This window comes from Sphaerodactylus townsendi, linkage group LG01 (assembly GCF_021028975.2).
Source record: "Sphaerodactylus townsendi isolate TG3544 linkage group LG01, MPM_Stown_v2.3, whole genome shotgun sequence".
Classification (NCBI taxonomy): Eukaryota; Metazoa; Chordata; class Lepidosauria; order Squamata; family Sphaerodactylidae; genus Sphaerodactylus; species Sphaerodactylus townsendi.
Window position 1 is genome coordinate 95,228,103 of NC_059425.1, and position 18,974 is coordinate 95,247,076.

The 18,974-nt window shown below is 42.8% G+C and overlaps 1 protein-coding gene across 1 annotated transcript in view; it reads right to left on the minus strand.

The window, feature by feature from the left end:
* Positions 1–18,974, minus strand: part of FNDC1 (fibronectin type III domain containing 1) — a 108,749-nt gene that overhangs the window by 33,369 nt on the left and 56,406 nt on the right. Inside the window, exons 4-10 of the mRNA XM_048487933.1 lie at positions 16,667–16,781; positions 14,806–14,993; positions 11,873–11,980; positions 8,610–8,798; positions 3,212–6,373; positions 1,682–1,803; positions 1,481–1,592 (exon numbers count right to left, since the gene is read on the minus strand). Coding sequence (XP_048343890.1) covers positions 1,481–1,592; positions 1,682–1,803; positions 3,212–6,373; positions 8,610–8,798; positions 11,873–11,980; positions 14,806–14,993; positions 16,667–16,781 — 3,996 coding nt within the window. The remainder of the gene's footprint in view (positions 1–1,480; positions 1,593–1,681; positions 1,804–3,211; positions 6,374–8,609; positions 8,799–11,872; positions 11,981–14,805; positions 14,994–16,666; positions 16,782–18,974) is intronic.

Consider the following 18,974-nt stretch of genomic DNA (forward strand, 5'->3'; position numbering starts at 1 on the left):
ACAATAAGGAACCCAGAATGAATATGTCAAACAGGGGATATCCACAACAACTGAATACAACTAAAACAGAACTAAGGAACTTGCGGCTCCCCAGATAAATATTCTCATCAGTTCTCAGCATGGCCGCCTGGGCCATGCTGAGACAGAGGCTGATGGGAATTGTAGTTCCTGAACATCTGGAGAGCCGCAGGTTCCCTACCCCTGCACTAAAACAATGGGGCTTCCTTCACCCCAACATGTGTCCAACCTCTTCAAGAATCATTCTCAATATCACATTTTCCTCAATATAGCTCTTCTAGCTAGAAGAGATATAGAAAATCTCCCAAATCATAACATATAAATTTAGAGCAGGGTAATATCTAACCCTCATAGCCTATGGTGATAATTTATGACAGGACTCAAGAAACATCTATGTGATTTTTCACAGTAAAAATGTCCCGTGGTAGATCAGGGAGCTTACCTGGTGTAGTGCTTTTTTCCCCCCCGCTTTGACACCACTGCTCTGTTCTTCCTGGGATTTGAGGCAAGGCCGGCTGAATCTCCCCCATTGGCTGAATCTCCCCCATTGGCTGATTGGCTGAATCTCCCCCATTCCCCCCACTCACGTTCACTATTTTAGTTTTAAAATGACTCTGAACACAAACAGAGAATGCACCCCTCAGCCCCTTGTCTAAAAACTCATGCAGTGCAAGAGAATTTCCTGCCTCCCATTTGCCTCACACCGCTTTTCTGTCTAAAAACCAAGGTTTCTCCTTCTGGAGTTTTTTTCCACTGCAAGGGGGGGGAGGGTGCCAATTCTCAGCACCTGTTGATTGGTGGGTTGGGCCAGAGTGGGAAAAAATGGTCTAATTCTACAATGAGGGAGTTTCACAGCAGCGAAGCACTGAGGATCAACAAAGGGTCATTCTCTGCAACTCAACCAGCCTGGGTTTTTTTTTGAAATGGAGTGTTACTGCCAGGCACAGCCCTGGGGCAATAACGTGAAAGACATCCTGCAGCAGCAGGAGCCATGAAGAACTCTCAGCTGCACCAAAATATTCTCCATGCTAACAGAGCATTTTGACCGTGAAAAATCAGCCTATGTCTACAGTATGTAACAGATGTACAGTACCACTAGTTTGCATCAAGTAATGTTGGCTATTGCCAGTCACCCTGGTGCAATGTTCCAGAACAATTCACACTGCCGTAGAAAACAGCTGTTGTGCCAACACAAAGCTAAATTTCATCCTAAACATTTATTATCTGGCATTAAGGATGAGAAGGGCGACTTCATCAAAATGTTGAACATGGAATCTAGAAGACAATCTACAATCAAGGCAAATTTCCCCAGTTGATAGTTTTGTGATGTATATTTTCTTTAGCTGAGTTCTATGCAGAACATCAGGGAAAGATGAGTGCCAAGCAGATAGTTTTACTTGAAAAACTCTCATTTTGCTGAAGGGTTTCAGATTCAATCAATCAAATTATATAGTTTACTTACCAACAATAGTACGCCCATCTCCTCCTAATTTTACTCTGAGAGGCTTTCCTTGTGAATCTTGAAGATATCTTCCTTCAACATTTAGCACTAGCCCTCTATCAAGATCTACAATCTAAAAGTAACATGTAGATTGAAAGGTTCTCCAATATGAAATTATACTTACAAATCTTGCAAAGGTTTTAGAGAACTAAACAAGGTCACCCTATCTATTATCTCTTGTGGACCATTTATTATCCTCTGTCCATTCCGTTTTCCATTACCACCTGGTGTTATTTTATTATTTAGATCCAGTTTTGTTGTTAGGTTGGGTCTGCCACCATTACCTGAAATACATATGACACAAAATATACAACTTTCATCATCTGATACACTGTGTGAAATTACACTTCATATTAACTAACCTATATAAGACTGAGTCCCATGACTCCCTTCTTTCAGCAAGTTTTCTTCCAACAATAGATGGGGATCATAGGACTCACTCCAAATAGCTTCATTTCCTTATTTAGAAAAATTCTGTGATGTGTCTCTGAGGAACCTGCTCAAGGGGACTTACAAAGTTTGATCACATAAACAGGATACAGGAAAATTAAGATAACCAACATTAGAAATCAATGCTAAGAAGAAAAACAGCTAAAATATTAAACGTGTCTTTTAAAACAATTCTCAGGCTGTATGTAAGCTAGAAATAATGTTAAAATATTAAGCCTTTAAGTAAAAGCTGAGGTTAAAAAGTGTTTTGGCCTGGTGCCTAAAAGGTCTTTGATGGGATGCAAGTTAAAACCAACTTGCATATGAATTATTTCTTGATTTTCAATAGCAACATATGAAAAACACGTAGATTAGATTAGTCTTTTTTTCTTCCATAGGAATAAACTGCTTGCAGAGGCGTAGCTGGGCCAGAGTGCACCCGGAGACCCTGGGAAATGTAGTTCCCACCAGAACAGGAAGGCCTGTTCTCTAGCCTGCTCGGTTTCCTAAAGTGTGGGGGGGCTCGTGAGGGGGGGGGGGGGGGGGGGGGGAACAGAACCCTCACTCCTTCGGCGCTCACTTTAGGAAACCGAGCAGGCTGGAGAACAGGCCTTCCTGTTCTGGTGGGAACTACATTTCCCAGAGTCTCCTGGGAACTGTAGTTCCCACCAGAACAGGAAGGCCTGTTCTCTAGCCTGCTCGGTTTCCTGAAGTAAGTGGGGGAGGTGCCGTGGGGGGGGCATGGGGAAGGGGGAGGGTCTGGGGCTGGGGAAATGTTGTGCCCTCACATGACCCAAATCCTTGCGCCCGGTGCATGGTGTACCCCCGCCCCCTGGCGGCTTCACTGACTGCTTGTATGTGAACCTTGCTACTACAGATACAAGTGATTTCTCTGATCAGTGTTGCTGTAACTGATATACTTCCACTACTATTTTGCTTGGGTTTTGCTCCATATGGCATGTAATAAACAAACTTGGTTCAACTGACCTAACAGAGCATATAGTGAATTAAATTATTTTCTACATTTATTCTTAGACAGTTAATTAGCATCCACCAGTGAGGCATTATGGTAGAATCAGTAGATGACTAACTCTTAGATTTAGAGAAGAAATGATACAAGGCAAAAAAGGGAAAGTAACTTCTCTTGAGATATTAGAACTGACAGATGGGACAGACAAATTATGACAAAATATTTGTTAGCTAAGCTAATGGAGAAGGGGAATTCCAAATAACCAGCATTCATGAAACCATAAAACACGATACCTTGTCTATGAGGAACTCTAGCTTGCTGCTGTTGGGAAGGGTTTAATAATCTTGAGTGCTGTTTTCGATGACTTGTGGACACTATGTGAGAGGATGAAGAATGTGTTGGAGAAACAGAGTGAGTAGGATGACGTTGAGAAGGTACAGAAGAAGATCCAGAGGACCATGGCAAAGCCAAATTTAATTTAGGCGAGGTATTTGATTTATTAGGAGACTGAGAAGATCTGGAAGTTAAAGAAGTGGATCTACCCAATGGTGCAGAATTTGGTATTTTGGATGTGGGAGGTTCTTCCTCCACTTCCTCCTTTTGCTTATATTCTTTCTCATCAGAAAATCTTCCTTTGTGTGGCAAAGTAGGGTTTGGTGATTTACTTTTATCACTAGCAACATCATTTTTTACACCTTTGCTGTTTCTAGAAATGGAAGGTGACCATCTTGTCACTGAATATGATGTTGGATTTTCCTCTGTTTCTGACTCATCATAATCTTCATAATTTCCATTATTGTTTGAAAGTGACTGATGTATTTTAGAGTTAGTTGTTTTGGGATAAAGTTCAACTTTTGTTGGGGTAGGCTGGAAGAGTCCATGTTTTTTTTCTATTTGGGATGCTGTCCTTGTCGGGACTTTAAAGCCTGACTGAGAGTGGGGTGTTATAAAATGAGTTTGTCTCAGATTAGTTGAGGATGATTTTGAAGTTCCTCTACTGTACTGATGGTCTTTGGCTAAGGCACCAACAGATGTAGATCCTGGTTGGACATACTTAGATTGATGGGAAGTCACCAGCAGTTTGGATGCACCAGATGTATCTTCACTAGAACTAATAACCTGTGAACCAACAGGCTTTCCTGGTGATGAGCTTAATCCTCTGGAAGAGGTTAAAGATTCCTGCTGATTTGGGGATCTTTCACCCGATTTCCTAGTGTGAGTGTCCGAATGCTTTAAAAGAAAGGTATCCATATTTCCCTGAGATAAAGATGTGGATATTCTCCTAGATGAAGAAACATCTCTAATAGGTATTGAAGGAAAAGCTCTCTGTTCCTCTTTATCATGAGCCCCCTCATAATAGTTTTCACCTAAACTTTCACTTTCTTCATCCTCTAATTTTTCTTTATTTTGGAAGGATGTAATTCTGAGGTGGCTTCTAGAATTTAATGAGGGTTGATGTCGTGACTGATCAGTTACTACCTTTTGGTAGTGGCTAGGTTCTGGATGAAGTGTTTTGCGGGATAAAGCATGAGAATTTCTCACTAATGTTTTTTTAGACAATAATGGAGTTTGAACGGACTTGGGAGATATATCATCTTTTGTGTCTAGATCACCAGGTTGGTACATGGAAGGTAGTAAAGGAGTTGGCTTTTCAATAGATGTCCTTGATAAAGAGTCAGTGGAAGAAGTTGAGCCTTTGGATCTTGAACTCTGGCCATTTGTTAATCTTTGAGAGGTACTAGAGCGATGGTTTATTCTGCTTAATGATTGAGACTGGCCAGATACTGAAGACAATGAGTCTTTATGTAAAGAATACATTTTTGTATCTGTGTGCTTCCTTTCTTCACCAAAGCTTTCCTCTTTTACATTTGTTGGATTAGATTTTTCAATGGGTGCAATTATGTGAGGATTCCTCAGTTCTGTCAGAGAACTCTTCCTTCTAGAATAGTCCACTGAAGATGACTGTCTAGAAAAGGATGATGAATGACCATGGTGAGGAGTTGATAGAGGATGTTCATCTTCACCCTCCAGTTCTCTATGTTTATCTGTATTTGCATTAAATTTGTGAACACTGCCTGATGTTAACTGTGAACTAGACTGAGGTTGCAGCTTTGATGACAGTGTAGAGGACGGGGCCGCAGAAGGCTGTATCCTGGCATTTTGAGTATTACCAGTTTTGTTTGCAAATCGATTGGCTGTGAGAGCTGATCTGTATTTGAACAAATTAAAGCGTTCAGATGCAGGCTGGCTTGAAGATAATCTAGAACTAGATGTAGATGAGGATCTTTGTCTATGCTCTTCATTTTCTTTTTTACTGTTTTCACTTTTATCATCAGAATCATCTCTTCCGTAATGCTTCTTTTTAGCAGAAGATGAGCCTTGTGAGTGAGGTAACGTATGAGTAACAGCAGCAGAAACAGCAGAGGTGGCTATTCTTGAATCTCTTAATGTGTGATCACTGAAATGAGAAAGAGGCTTTCTTTGCACAGCTGTAGATGACCCACCCCGAGGAGAAGAAAGCCTGGAACTTGGTTTTTGCTCTCTCTGTTCTGTTTCTCTGCTCTTATAAGTCTCAGGAGTACCGCTGGTATCAGAGGGAACTAATTTATTAGATGGATAGCGAGAATGTTTTTGAGAATTTATTGATACAGATGATGCAGAAGGCTTTAATGATACTGAAGGGGTAAGCAATTTGGTTGGATGAATCACCTTCTGAGATGGAGAAGGCTGTTGATTTGAGCTAAAAATCAAATGAGAATCTCCTGGAGTTTTAGAAGACTTTACTGAAGTTTTCTCCGTATTATCAATTTGATAATTACTTTCATTATCATCAGGCAGATTATCTACAGTGACTTCAGAGGAAGAATGATGGTTAGCATTGCCATGTCTTGCATTCTGTATTTCACTTCCTGTATCTTTAGGAGAAGAAGATGCTGATAAAGAAACTGAGGTGTGTGCTGAGGAGGAAGATGGTGACAACCTTTGCTTATCAGTACTTATCTGCCCAGTTCGCACAAGTGTGCGTGATCTATGTGCAGTTCTACCTGAGGAAGGAACAGAATGTGAAGGTTTGACAGGGGAATGTGGTGTAACATGGTTCTTAACATCATGAATTTTTGACTGCATTGATGTTCTACTGGAAGAATCATGGTCACTGGTGCTTTCAATGGAATGAGAGTCAGTTTCCGGTTCTATTCTTCTTCTAGAAGATAGCTGCGTTTTGGGAAGGATCCCACTACCAGATAAGAGTTTTTTCTTGAGGTCAGAAAGAGAACTTTCTGTATTTCTTCCATGAGGGACACTGGATGAATGACCTGAAGTATGCTTAGAGATAGTTTCAGACAAGACTGAAGAGGTTTGGATAGAGGGGGATTGTTCAGTATTCCCAGACGCTTTAATTTCCAGTGTATCTTCAGTGTGTGTTTGTCGACTGGCCTTTGATTCAGGTATACTGGCTAGAGAGAAAAAATCTATATTAATGCAGATATCTATAAAGGTAAAGAACAAATATAGGAAAACAGTTGTTTAAGAAAATCTACTTTGTCAGCAAACAAAAACCATTATTTAAACTGTCAACCTCATAAATATGAATAGTCCTTGTCCTGAATTTGGCCTTGTTTAGCATGTTAAAAGAGCCACAGAGTAAAATAAGAAAGGAATATTTACAAATAAGCATAACTTTGAATTTGGATTCAAATTGTAAATATAGAATATTAGCTCAAAATATTAGCACTTAAGATCTGGTAGCTTTTGATAATTTACATTTGGCAGGCAACGGACATGAAATGTCACAGATAGTTAACTATCTGCTTCATGTCCGATTAATATCAAATATTAATATCATATAATACATATCAAATGATATTTGTTCCTAAATGTAATTGCATACAAACTGTAAAATACTGTGAAATATTGTGTGCTGAAATCAAGTTATCACAGTCAAATATTGAAATAAAGCATCATCATGCCTTAAACAGATATCAAATATTTAAGATGATTGAGCATTCAAGCATACATAAAATATCTGTTATCAAAAGTTACAGAAAGAATTTGGGAGAATTTGTCAGTCCTACATGGAAACTTAATGTAGTTCATCTAAACACATTTTTCTCTCTCAGTTCCCCTCATGCTTGCAATAAATTCAGAGATTTTTTTCCTCATACAGATGAGTTTGCTATTGTTTTGTGTGGGCACTCATCACAATAATATAAAGTGTGGGCACTCATCAAAATAACAAAAAGCAATGTGCAAAACCTATTGTACTATTGTACTATGACAGCACTATTCAGTTGACCCAGCTGTCTCAAAAGGTGGAGCCTCCTGGAAATCATATTAGCCATGCCACTAAACTCCGGAAATTAACACAGACAACTTCAGAAACCCATGTGCTAGGTTTAAATGGCCCACGATTAGGGAAAGTGGGCATATGGAAATTCAGTAGCTTCATAACCTGGGACAGAAGATCTCCCCTCTAATCGCAATACAGCAAGTCATTCATTTTAAGAAGCAAATGTATCACATTTAGATGCAGCACTTTTGCTGTCCCTGTGCATAAGTGGCCAAATCTTTCGCCTGCCTTCCCCACAGTGCCACTGTCATCCCTAGCTGCAAGAGGCCTGACCTTACTATCTCCATGGTTACAGTCTTGCATCTCATCTCCAGATTCCCAAATACTAGCTCCTGTGATTGTAACTGTTGGAGAATTGCCAATGGCACGGGGCCACCTCAATAGACAAGTGGGCTTGGCCAGAAAAAAAATCAGCAATGTGATATAGCCATTCCTGATGTGCCATTTGGACAATTCTGTTATGCCGGATGCTCTTTTCCCAAGCCTAAGTGGAGTTTGGATATTTGGTTTCATGGTGTTTGTGACAGGATGCTTTGATGGCTGCAGTCATAGCAGCTTTGGCAAGTGCCATTTGCCCCACTCTGGTGGTGGTTTGGAGATTGGGATGGATCCATTTGGGGGGAAGGGAGCCTTCCTCCCCTTAAGTCAGTGGTTCTCAACCTTCCTAATGCCACGGCCCTTTAATACAGCTCCTCATGTTGTGGTGACCCCCAACCCTAACATTTATCCATTTTACAGATGGAAAACACTGATGCAGGGAGTCTTAGGCGACCCCTATGAAAGGGTCATTCGACCCTCAAAGGGATCCCGACCCCCAGGTTGAGAAGCATTGCCTTAAGTGGTATTAGGGGTGCAGCCATTCAGCAGCATACTCAGGGGCTGCCAGCTGGGGCTCACCACCAAGTGGCAGGGGAACCAAAAAGCAGTTTGTGCTCACATGGGATTCTGTGACTTGCCACTCCATAATTTTCACCCAGCAGTCAAGCAGGTTGCCCAGTGTTGGATCCATCCCCATGCTGTGCCCATGCTCTGGCAGCTGTGTTCAATAAAGCTATGACCTATTTTCCCCCAATCTGGTTTGTGGCCCTTCACCTGAAACTCACCCCCCCCCCTTGCAATTACTCTTGGACTCACAAGAAGATGCACCTCATTTAGATGCAGCCCATTTGCTGCTGCATATCTTAGAAGACTGTTCCTGTATCCTTCCTCAGACAAACTGCTCACCATTATAGTAAAGAACCCTTGAAATAAAAAAGCATCATCCAAAGCAATCCAAAAGTTGAAATGGAAAAGAGTGAACAATGACAGAAAGGAAAATTGAACAGTAAAGATACTATGCTTACTTGCTGGTAGAACAACACTGAAGGCTTTAGACTGAGGGCCTTGTCCCCTCCTGTTTCCTGCGCGGATTTTGAAAATATAGCGTTCCCCAGGCTCCAGATCATCCACTATGGCAGACGTAGTTTCTCCCGGGTAAGAAATGGACTTTGCACCGAAGGGCTTGAGAGCAGGGGCGTATGAGAGAATGTATTCTGAAATGATTTGGCAGACGGTTGGAAGGAGGAAACTGAAAACAATCCTGTTTCCAGCGGACAGACTGTATGGGTAGGATGAATTAGAACGTGCATTACTAAAATTAATACACTGTCAATGCACGTCAAGTCAACAGCCGGGGTATAAATTGCATAAATACACAGTAAGTTGAACAAACATTGAACCATCCTTTTAAGTCATAAATGTCCAAACATATGTAATTGAGTGCCCCAGACTCTATCACTACCACAGTCATCAGGATAATTTGCATATACATAAACAACATAATGGATCAGCTATTTATATAAACAAGACAAAAGGCTCCCAGACCATAGTGACTCAGTCAGTGTAGCCAAGATATATCACCACACAATGATTTATATTACTTCAGCCATTACAACTCTAAAGATCCTGACAGATAATATTTTAAACATCACATCCATGATTATGATCATATGTTGACCTATTACAGTGGAACCTCAGTAATCGTCGCCTTCAGTTTTCGCCAGTTTCGGTTTTCGCCAGTCATCCCCAGCTGTTTTTTTGCCTCGGTTTTCGCCGAGCACCTCGTTTTCGGCTATGCCATTTGTGTAAATGTATGCTTTTTGTGTAAATTTGCTATGCCATTTGCGTAGCACATGTGCAAACAGCATAGTTTCGGTTTTCACCAGTTTCGGTTTTCGCCGAGCATCGCTGGACGGATTACCGGGAAAACCGAGGTTCCACTGTAACATGGAAATCACTGCTACATGACTTTTTCTTGCCTCACTGGGGTAGGATGGCAACACAAGCCAGGGAGCTTATTAGCTCCTCCCCACTTTGGTATCACCACTCCAGGAAACCAGCTCCAGGTTGGGAAATTCCAAAAGATTTAGGGGTGGAGGGAAGGGACCTCAGCAAGGTAAAATGCCATAGAGGCTACCTTCCTAAGCAGCCATTTTTTCCCCAGAGAAACTGATCCCTGTAGTGTGGAGGTCTGTAGTTTGAGCTTTGTTATCTAGAGATCACTGGTAATTCCTGGGGTTCTCCAGGCACCACGTAGGAGTTGGGAATCCTCCACAAGGAGGAGCCAGAACACAGGCTCCTCCCCTGTGGCCCATGGTTTCTCAGCATTACTTCAGTAGTGTCAAAAGCAACAACACTACAGCAGCCTCTGCACTGCTAGCATAAAGTAAGCCTATGAGACTTTTCCACATACAATGACATGTACAATCTAAGTTGAGATATGCAGCAGTCAAATGAAGAACAAAGTGCACTCACTTCTAGGGTTTCTTTTATTTATGTTGCATTGGGAGAAACCCTACAATTAACAATTGCTTTGTTTGAAAACTTGCACGACTGTATTTTCCTCCATCTTACACATAGTTATACAGTTCTAGCATAGTATTATGTCTGATGTACCGGAGGATGTACAGGGGATTTTCTTCATAGGAAAACACTCCCAGATCTACAGTTTGAAATGAATATTTTCCACCCAGGGACAGGCTTATGTTTTTCCCCATTGCTGCTGCCAATACAGTGCAGTGGCAATGGGGCTTCCACATGGCAGGTTTCCCCCACAGTTTGCCTGCCTCCGTTTCCCAGCAGCTATCTCCCACACCAAGGCCTTTTCAGTTGCAGTTTTTTGTTTTTTAATCAACACTTGAATATCGTTGTGTTGCCTTAATGTTATAACAATTTGTGTCATCAGCTTCTCTGAATAACTCAGGGCCAGGTCTTACAGAAGCAAGTGCAAGAGACCATCACCAGGTTCACTCACTCATCCCAAAAGAATACCAGCACCTTCGCACAAGTGACCTGCACAGCTTCAGAATCTCACTCTGAAGCCTAGTTATTGTTTTCTCCCTGGCGTTCTCCTTGCAGATGATAATGTAAGGGAAACAAATGCCTTTTTACTTATAAAAAGTGATATCTATGATCAACATGACTGGAAAAATGTGAAGAAGAGTAAAGGAAATTCCTGTTTACAAAAGAAAAAAAAAGAAAAACTGAGTCTGTTACCAAATCTTTAGAAGTATATAATGTTAGTGCTCAACAGTAATAACAATACGGAGCAAGCAAGAATTCTCCATAATGGGCAAAATATGGACAAAAATAATCTTCCTGTAAAGGCAAAGCTTCAGTGCAAATTACACTATGGCATGTTTTCCCATGATTTCCAAGCCAGAAACCAGAGTTACTTAAGGCAGCTGGAACAAACAAGAATGTGTATTTGACTCCAATGAAAATATTATGGAATAACTGAAATGAAATGACTTATTTAAAAAGCAAGTAGATATTGCAATTACAGCTACAATCAAAATCTGCCACCACATAAAAGGGGATCAGAGAGTGACACCAAGCCCATGGCAGATGAAGGAGCAGGAAATGAAGAAAGAGCTGGGAGTGGAAGGTGAGAACAAGAAATGAAAGGTATTTCCAGCCCTGGGATTTCCAGTATTCCACAGACACGGATCCCTACTGCTTCTGTTCTTCATGCTACAGGCAGAGAGAATTTTCAATACTGGCCAATCCCCAACAGTTCCACCCACACCTTCACTCTAGATTCTTGGAATTCCTCCTTTCTGTGTAGAATATGTGGGAAATTTGGATCATGCCCATCTATCATGCTATTGTTTGAGAACAAAAGGTGGTAACAACCCCAAAATCTTGGGAAATGTAGTCTATAAAGATGCTGCAAATTCTATTCCCTCATACACTTCCCCCAGAATGACCATCTATGTGGCTTCATGAGGAAAAAAATATCTATTTTTAACTAATTTAGATCTGTTGTGCAGATAAGCCCTGGGACACACAAATCAAAGGCACCGCTGCAGAAAGCAAAACTGTACTCTTCCAGCATTTCAAAGTCCCATTAATCACAATATGACACCTCATGTCACTTTGGCTGCAAGCCATCAAACGGCAAAATATGGCTTCACTTTAAGGTATAGCGGCAGGTTTTCAGCTGGTAGATTAATGTCAAAAATTAAATTACAGATTTTTTTCCTACTTTTTGTTCAACAGCTCTTTGGTCTGGAGCTTTAAAGAAATGAATTTTTTTCTGCTGCACATTCACTGAGTTTCCACCTACCTTTTACTCTTCCTTCACTCTCTGAAAGAGCATCCCAGGTTGCAGTAACAGATGTTGCTTTTCCTTTAATGGGCAAAACCTGAAGGTTTTCAGGTGCACTAGTAGGAGCTGTGAAATATATAGCAGACCCCCCCATCAAAGTACAAAATAAGTAATGAGATTGCACAGGTTAATACAGTTCCTCTCAGCATTTGCATCACACTACTTTGTAGTGTAACCATTTCAAATAATGTAACACATACATACAAATACACAGTATTCTGTAAACAATGGGATTCCTCTACAGTGTACTAGCTAAGCCTTGAACTGAATTCCAGGAAACCATGGCCCATTTTTCTCCACCCAGTTTCACAACGATTCCAACAAGCAAGAGATGATCCAGATGGCAGCAATGAAAACAAAGTGGCTGGAAAATATGGCTTTTCAGCAAAATGACCAATGGAACGAACTGCGTTTATTTCAGAGAAAAATTAAAGCCAGGTAAACACAACATGAAGCAATTAAGGTTTAGGAGGGACAGAGAGAGAGAGAGAGAGAGAGAGAGAGAGAGAGAGAGAGAAATAGTTCACTAAGCAAGTAGAGAAAAAACATTATTTTCCTTAACTTGCAAGAGGGTAAGAGAGTCAAATGCATGGATTCCATCTGACACAGCAGCACATTTATAGTGCAGTTCCTAAGTAAAGTTATATCCTTCTAAGGCTAAGCTCACTGACTTCAATGGACTTAGAAGGGTATAACTGTCTTTAGAATTCCACTGTGTGATGGATTAGGCTTTATAATGGTTAATTTGCAAAAGTGCAGTTTAGCCAGAGCAGGGGTAGGGAACCTGTGGCTCGAGAGCTGCATGCGGCTCTTCTGCCCTTGCACTGCGGCTCCACGAGCCGAGCGCCGGCCCCATCCTTGCCCGCCCTGCAGGTAGCAGGGCGGGTGCATCAATTGCCCGCGGTTGGCTGCACCGCGTTGTGGGCTTCCACTCTTGCCCGCCCCGTTGGAGCGGGGTGGGCGCTTTTCTGGCAGCCGGCGAGGCCGAGTCACCGGCTTCATCCTTGCCCGCCCTGCAGGCAGCAGGGCGGGCACATTTTACCAATATTGCGGACTGGCTGGAGCCACGCCAGCGAACTTCCCCTCTCACCGCCCCGAGCCGCTGGCCCCATCCTTGCCCGCCCTGCATCCATGCACTTCTCAGATTGAGCGGAGTAAAAGGTTAAAAAAAACCCTATATATATAGTGTTATCTTTATTTTAAATGTCAAAAATTATTTGCGGCTCCAAGTGTTTTCTTTTCCCGTGGAAAATGGGTCCAAATGGCTCTTTGAGTATTAAAGGTTCCCTACCCCTGAGCCAGAGCAATAGCACCAAAGTGTAAAACAGAGCGCCACCTGATTGGCTGGCTGAAATGGAGTAACCAGGAGCCACAGATAGAGTGTGCTGGTTGATGTAAAAAGCAGGAAAAGCCTATCAGACAGACAGACAGACAGACAGACAGACAGACAGACAGACAGACAGACAGACAGACAGACAGACAGACAGACAGACAGACAGACAGACAGGGAAATTTCAGAGTTTGAAAGCAGCTTGAAAGTTTGTGTGACACACAAATTGTTTCAGTTCTCAGATTCAATCAGGGGACATTGTGTCTAAGGGCAGAGAGAGAGAGAGAGAGAGAGAGCCATAGACAAAGGGAGAATGGCGAGGGGGGTGGGCTGTGTTCTCAAAGAGATCTCAGACTGAAAGAGTCTTGTTTTTCCAAGACTCAGCGGCTAGGAGGCCTGGTGTGGGTAGAAATCAAGAGGGAAACTGAATTCACAGGTACACTCCTAAGACCACACAGAGTGTTTGGTTATTGTCTCACGAGGAGACCACACCTAGATACTGGTCCCTTTGAGCCCATGAGAATGGGTTTAGCTTAACTGGCAGAATTAAGAGTGGGTTTAATGAAACCCCAGAGCTTATTCTGTCCCAAGCCAGTGTGAGTTCCCTTTAGAGTTTAAGGATGGGAGTTTTAGGAGAGTGTTCAGAACCATGTTGAAAAGGTTTACCCTTAGAGACATCTGTGCATGTGTGAAACTATATGTGAAGTAATATGTAAACTGAAACAGCCATCTTTAAGTAAAGCTAAATCTTGTAACAAACAGCCATATAAAAGAAACCATTTGCTCTATAACCTCTAAGAAATAACTGCCTAAAGAAGCCAGTAACGCTTAAGTACCTCTCTGTGTCAACAACCTGAGAAGAGCACTTGTAAAATAAAGTCTAGTTTTATCTTTCAAAAGCCTCGCTAAATTCCATATTATTTTTACCTCAGATTTTGGTGGCAGCAAATATATATTAAGTTTCCTGACAGGATATCTGACAGAAAAGGGCTTAAGTGTGTGCGTGAGTTGGGGAGTGCCTAGGCCAATCAAACAGCTATCAACAACACTCCAGTAACACACTTCCCTCCCTGCTGGGCTTCTGTTTCTCTTCAGGGAGTGGGTGCTGTTCCATTGTACACTGCCAGTCAAATGGTCCACCAATTCTACACTTTTTTTCAGTGGAAGCACTTGCAGGTTTAGATGCAAATCATAAAGTGCTGCATCATTGGATGATGAGATGTTGAAAGATGTGTACTCACGTATGGAACATCCCTACGTCAACACCTGATAGTTAAACATCTCTGTCTTTATTTTATTTTATTTATTTATTATTGGGTTTTGTATACCGCCCTACCCCCGAAGGGCTCTGGGCAGTGCACAACAGAACCTTACAATACATACAGCAAAAACCATTGAATTAAAACACAGTGGGCAATACAATAAATAAAGTGGCATCCAACAATAAAATCCATATTAAAACCCTCCCAGAGAGGGGGGAAAGAAAAATGGGTCCCGTAGATGGTAAAGGGACCACAAACAGGGGAATACATGCAAGCACATACATGAATATTACACATACCAGCTTCTGGGGTTCTTTGGTAAACAGAGGCACTCCATTTGCCTTCCTTTTCTCCCTGGGAAACGCGAACTGCAAATTCATACATGGTATCAGGAATCAGTTTATCCACCAACACTCGCTTGTTGGGCACTTGCTTGTAATCCCACCTTGCTGATTCACCTTTCTCTCGATAACGAACAGCGTACTGCCTGGGAATGCAGAGGAGAAACCACTGTCATAAGAATGAGTGCACAAGAACAATGTTTAAATCTGCCTAAGTTGATCCATGCCTGGCCAGCACGTTGGCTTGCTTTATACTGAAGTGCTACTAAATCCATAAGATTAGGGGAGAGGACAAGTTTCCTTAGGTTTAAACTACATGAAACATCTATAACACAAACAACTATTACTGTTTCACAAAAGCCTGTGGAAGCACTAGTGGAAAAGTTCATGAATTGTGATTATAGCTCAGTCTAAAGCACCTCTCGCGCTGCCATCTGCACAAGTGGAAGGATATTTAGTTTTATGTCTCTCACAGAGCTTTAGAGAAAAAGCAGTCCATGAACTGGGGATATTTTCTGTATGTTGACAGGGCATCTTTGGATCCCAATCCCAAGAAATGTAATGATTATACCCTCCAGAGGACTATTATATCTCCTTTTCCAGGAAGATCTGATCAGGGAAAACTATTATTATTACTGACAGATAGGGGTAACTTCAAGGTCTGTTGCCACCATCATTAAAAAAAAGATGACAATGAAGCACATTGGTGTAAGCACAACTGACTGGAACTTTAACTGCTCCACCAGGGTCATTAACCATTAGATAGTAAGGTGTGTCATAGTTTTATTTTGCAATATTTTAAATGATTATTATATATTACGTATTTTAATTACTTCAATGAACATATTTTTACTTAGATGGAATTACTATGTTGCTGCAACAGGAGTTCACCAGGTAAGATAGCTGGCTCCACCAACCCTCTACTCTAAAGGCAAAGAAGGCCGACCCACTTACTGCTGCCAATCTGCTCCCTTGTTCAGTACTGAAATTCCAAGACAGGTCTTTTGAAGTCACCACAGCTTACAATTTGCAGTCACAACCCAGAACCCTTTAATGACTCTGTGGAGCGTGGTAGGACCAGCATTGTAGCAGCCTAGCCAATCTGAGACAAGACACAAGCATGGCTTGCCAGCCAAAATAGCTCCACCTTCTCCTGCTGTCTTCTGGAGGAGGACTCAGGGTGCTTGCCAACCTCCTTCCCTCTCTGTGCAGCTCACACAATATGGCTGCCTACATTACTTTAATCCTTTTTAATTGCTTATCTCTGTTTTGCATGAGTAAATAGAAAAAAGTTCTATTAAAAGTTCTATGAGTAAATTGAGAAAAGTAAATAGAGAAAAGTTAATAGAACTCCTCTCCCTTCCCTTGCATGCCCTCTCTCCCCTCCCTTGCATTCCACCCCTCCCTCCCTCCCCTTTCCTTGCATGGCACCCCTCCCACTCTGATAGGGTGGGTGGGCCATATCCAGATGCTGAGGCCCCTCCCCCTCCCCTGCATGCCACCCCTCCCTCCCCTCCCTTTACTTGGCTCCCCTCCCCCTCCCTCCCCCTCCGATAGGGTAGGTGGGCCATGTCCAGATGCCGGGCCCCCTCCCGCTCCCACCCCTCCCTTGCATGCCACCCCTCACTCCCTCCCCTTCCCTTGCATGGCACCCTTCCCCCTCCCTCCCCTCTGCTAGGGTGGGTGGGCTATGTCCAGATGCCAGGCCCCCTCCCCCTCCCTTGAATGTCACATTTGATTGACTGGCAATGCCTATTCCCTGTCAGTGCTGGATAACAAAAATTTTACTGTACATAATAAGCCACATAATGCCTAATACCTGGAAGGAGTAGGCCTCTGTTTCTCAGAGATGGAATCTGACCAAGTAACAAGAACAGACTGAGATGACATAACTCGAACAGTGATGTCTTTTGCCTCTTCCTGTTCCTCCTCCTCTGAAATGAAATCATAACAGTAAATCAGTAATGAGAATGTACAGTTTACAGATTACTTATAGTTTCAACTCAGTTCTGAACATTCTCCTAAAACTTCCACCCTTAAACTCCAAAGGGTCTCACACTGGCTTGGGACAAATCAAGCTCTGGGGTTTCACCAAAGCCATCCTGTAAAAGATGTGGAAGCAAAGACCTTCACCTATGTGAAGAAGAACAAGAAGGATCGGCACCAGAGATTGCAACACTTCGCCTCAGAGTATCATGAAGTGCCATAGGAGAGCACCAGCTTCAGTACATTTGATCTGAGAAGCTAAGAAGGGTCAGCTGCTTTCAAAATCTTTACAAACTCCCCACTGTCTTTCTGACAGGCTTCTTCCTGCTTTTATATCAGCAAGTGCCCTGGCTAGTGTTTGGATGGGCAATTTCCAAGGAATACCAGGGTTGTGACGTGGAAGCAGGCAATGGCAAACCATTTGTTAGTGTCTTTATATATCATATAAAAGCCATGCCTTTAATGATATATTCTTGAACAATGTAATATAGTTTGCTGATGAACAAATTTGAAATCTGATTGATGTCCTCTTCATTCAGAGAAAACTCTAAACTCTCCTGACAAAGAGCTACATTTACTGACAGACTGGTACAGTCATCATTAAATTAAAGTTTAGGAAAGAGCCTCCACCTTCATCTTCTAGTTATTGCTCCTCCTACTGAAACTAAGGATAGAGGCTAAAGATTTATTTGTCATTGTCTATTTTGTTTCCAGTGCTAACGAGTTACAGCTGGGTTTCCTGCAGTGCATTCGGAAAGTGAGCCTTTTTCCCACTCTGTCTCAGTTTAGGTATGAATCAGTAATGTGGAAGGAATATTAGTAGCACATATAATATGCTGTGCTCTCGGGAATAAACCATAGCCCCGTGGTGGCGAACCTTTGGCACTCCAGATGTTATGGACCACAATTCCCATTAGCCCCTGCCAGCACAGCCAATTGGCTGTGCTGGCAGGGGCACAAATGATGGGCAATGAATCCTGCTAACTTTATCTGGAGTACTCAAGGGTTAAATACACCACTCTCTACCTATAACTGCCTTTCTTGTTCTTTTTTTGCTATGAAAACCTGTCAGACAAAAGACAGTAATTCTGTTTTCCTTAAAATTCTTCAGATGTTTATTCAGAGAGAAGGAACCTCCCAAGTTGTCTTGGTTCTTGCTTCTGGTGAAATCCAACAGTAAAGAAGGATGGTGCAACCCCCCCCCCCCCAAAAAAAAAAAGAAATGTTGCTAATCTTATTAAAACCTTATGGACCTTTTGAAATTCCCCAGATGTTTTGACTGTGAATGAGCTCTAAAATTTTCTTCAGGTATAATTCTCCTGGCAATTGTTTCTTTCTGCTTCCCACCCACATTCCAAGGGTCTAGAGCAGTCTTTCCCAACCTTTTCGACGTTACGGTACCCTTGAGCTCCCTCTTTATATCTCACGGTACGGTGGTACGCCCCTGCCAACTCCCCCCCTTCTGAGCCCAGGTCTACCGCAGCCCAGGTCTACCACTGGACAGGGCGGAAGAGGCCCAGGTCTACCGCTGGGCAGGCCAGAAGGGGGCCAGGTCTATTTCTAGGCAGGCTGGAAGTGCCAAGCTGGCATGCTGGCACAGGCTCCAGTGCCCCTGCTTGCCACTACCCCCACCTTCCCCTCTGAATGCCCCTGCTTGCCACCCCCAGAGGTGTATCTAGGAAAAATAGAGCCCAGGGCAAAACCACAGTTTTCCACCCCCTCTCCTTGCTCCATTTTCCCTATATACGGGGAGGTGGGAGGAGAGATCAAGCCATCTGCCGATCTCACAGAGGAGCGCCCAGGTTTACTGTTGCGCAGGCCAGAAGGGGCCCAGGTCTACTTCTGAGCAGGCCAGAAGGTGGCCAGGTCTACCACTTGGCAGGCCGGAAGTGCCGAGTTAGCATACCAGCACAGACTCCAGGTCCGGAGGGTCAGCAGCTCATAGGGCCCAGCCCACTGGCCTGCAAGCACCCTCGCCCTGCCTCGTGACCCCCACAATGTGCATGCTGAGATTTTCAGGTCAATAGGCTGACAGGGAGGTCAGGGAAGGCCAGAGGCTGCGGTTGTGGCATAGGAGGTTAAGAGTTCGTGTATCTAATCTGGAGGAACCGGGTTTGATTCCCAGCTCTGCCGCCTGAGCT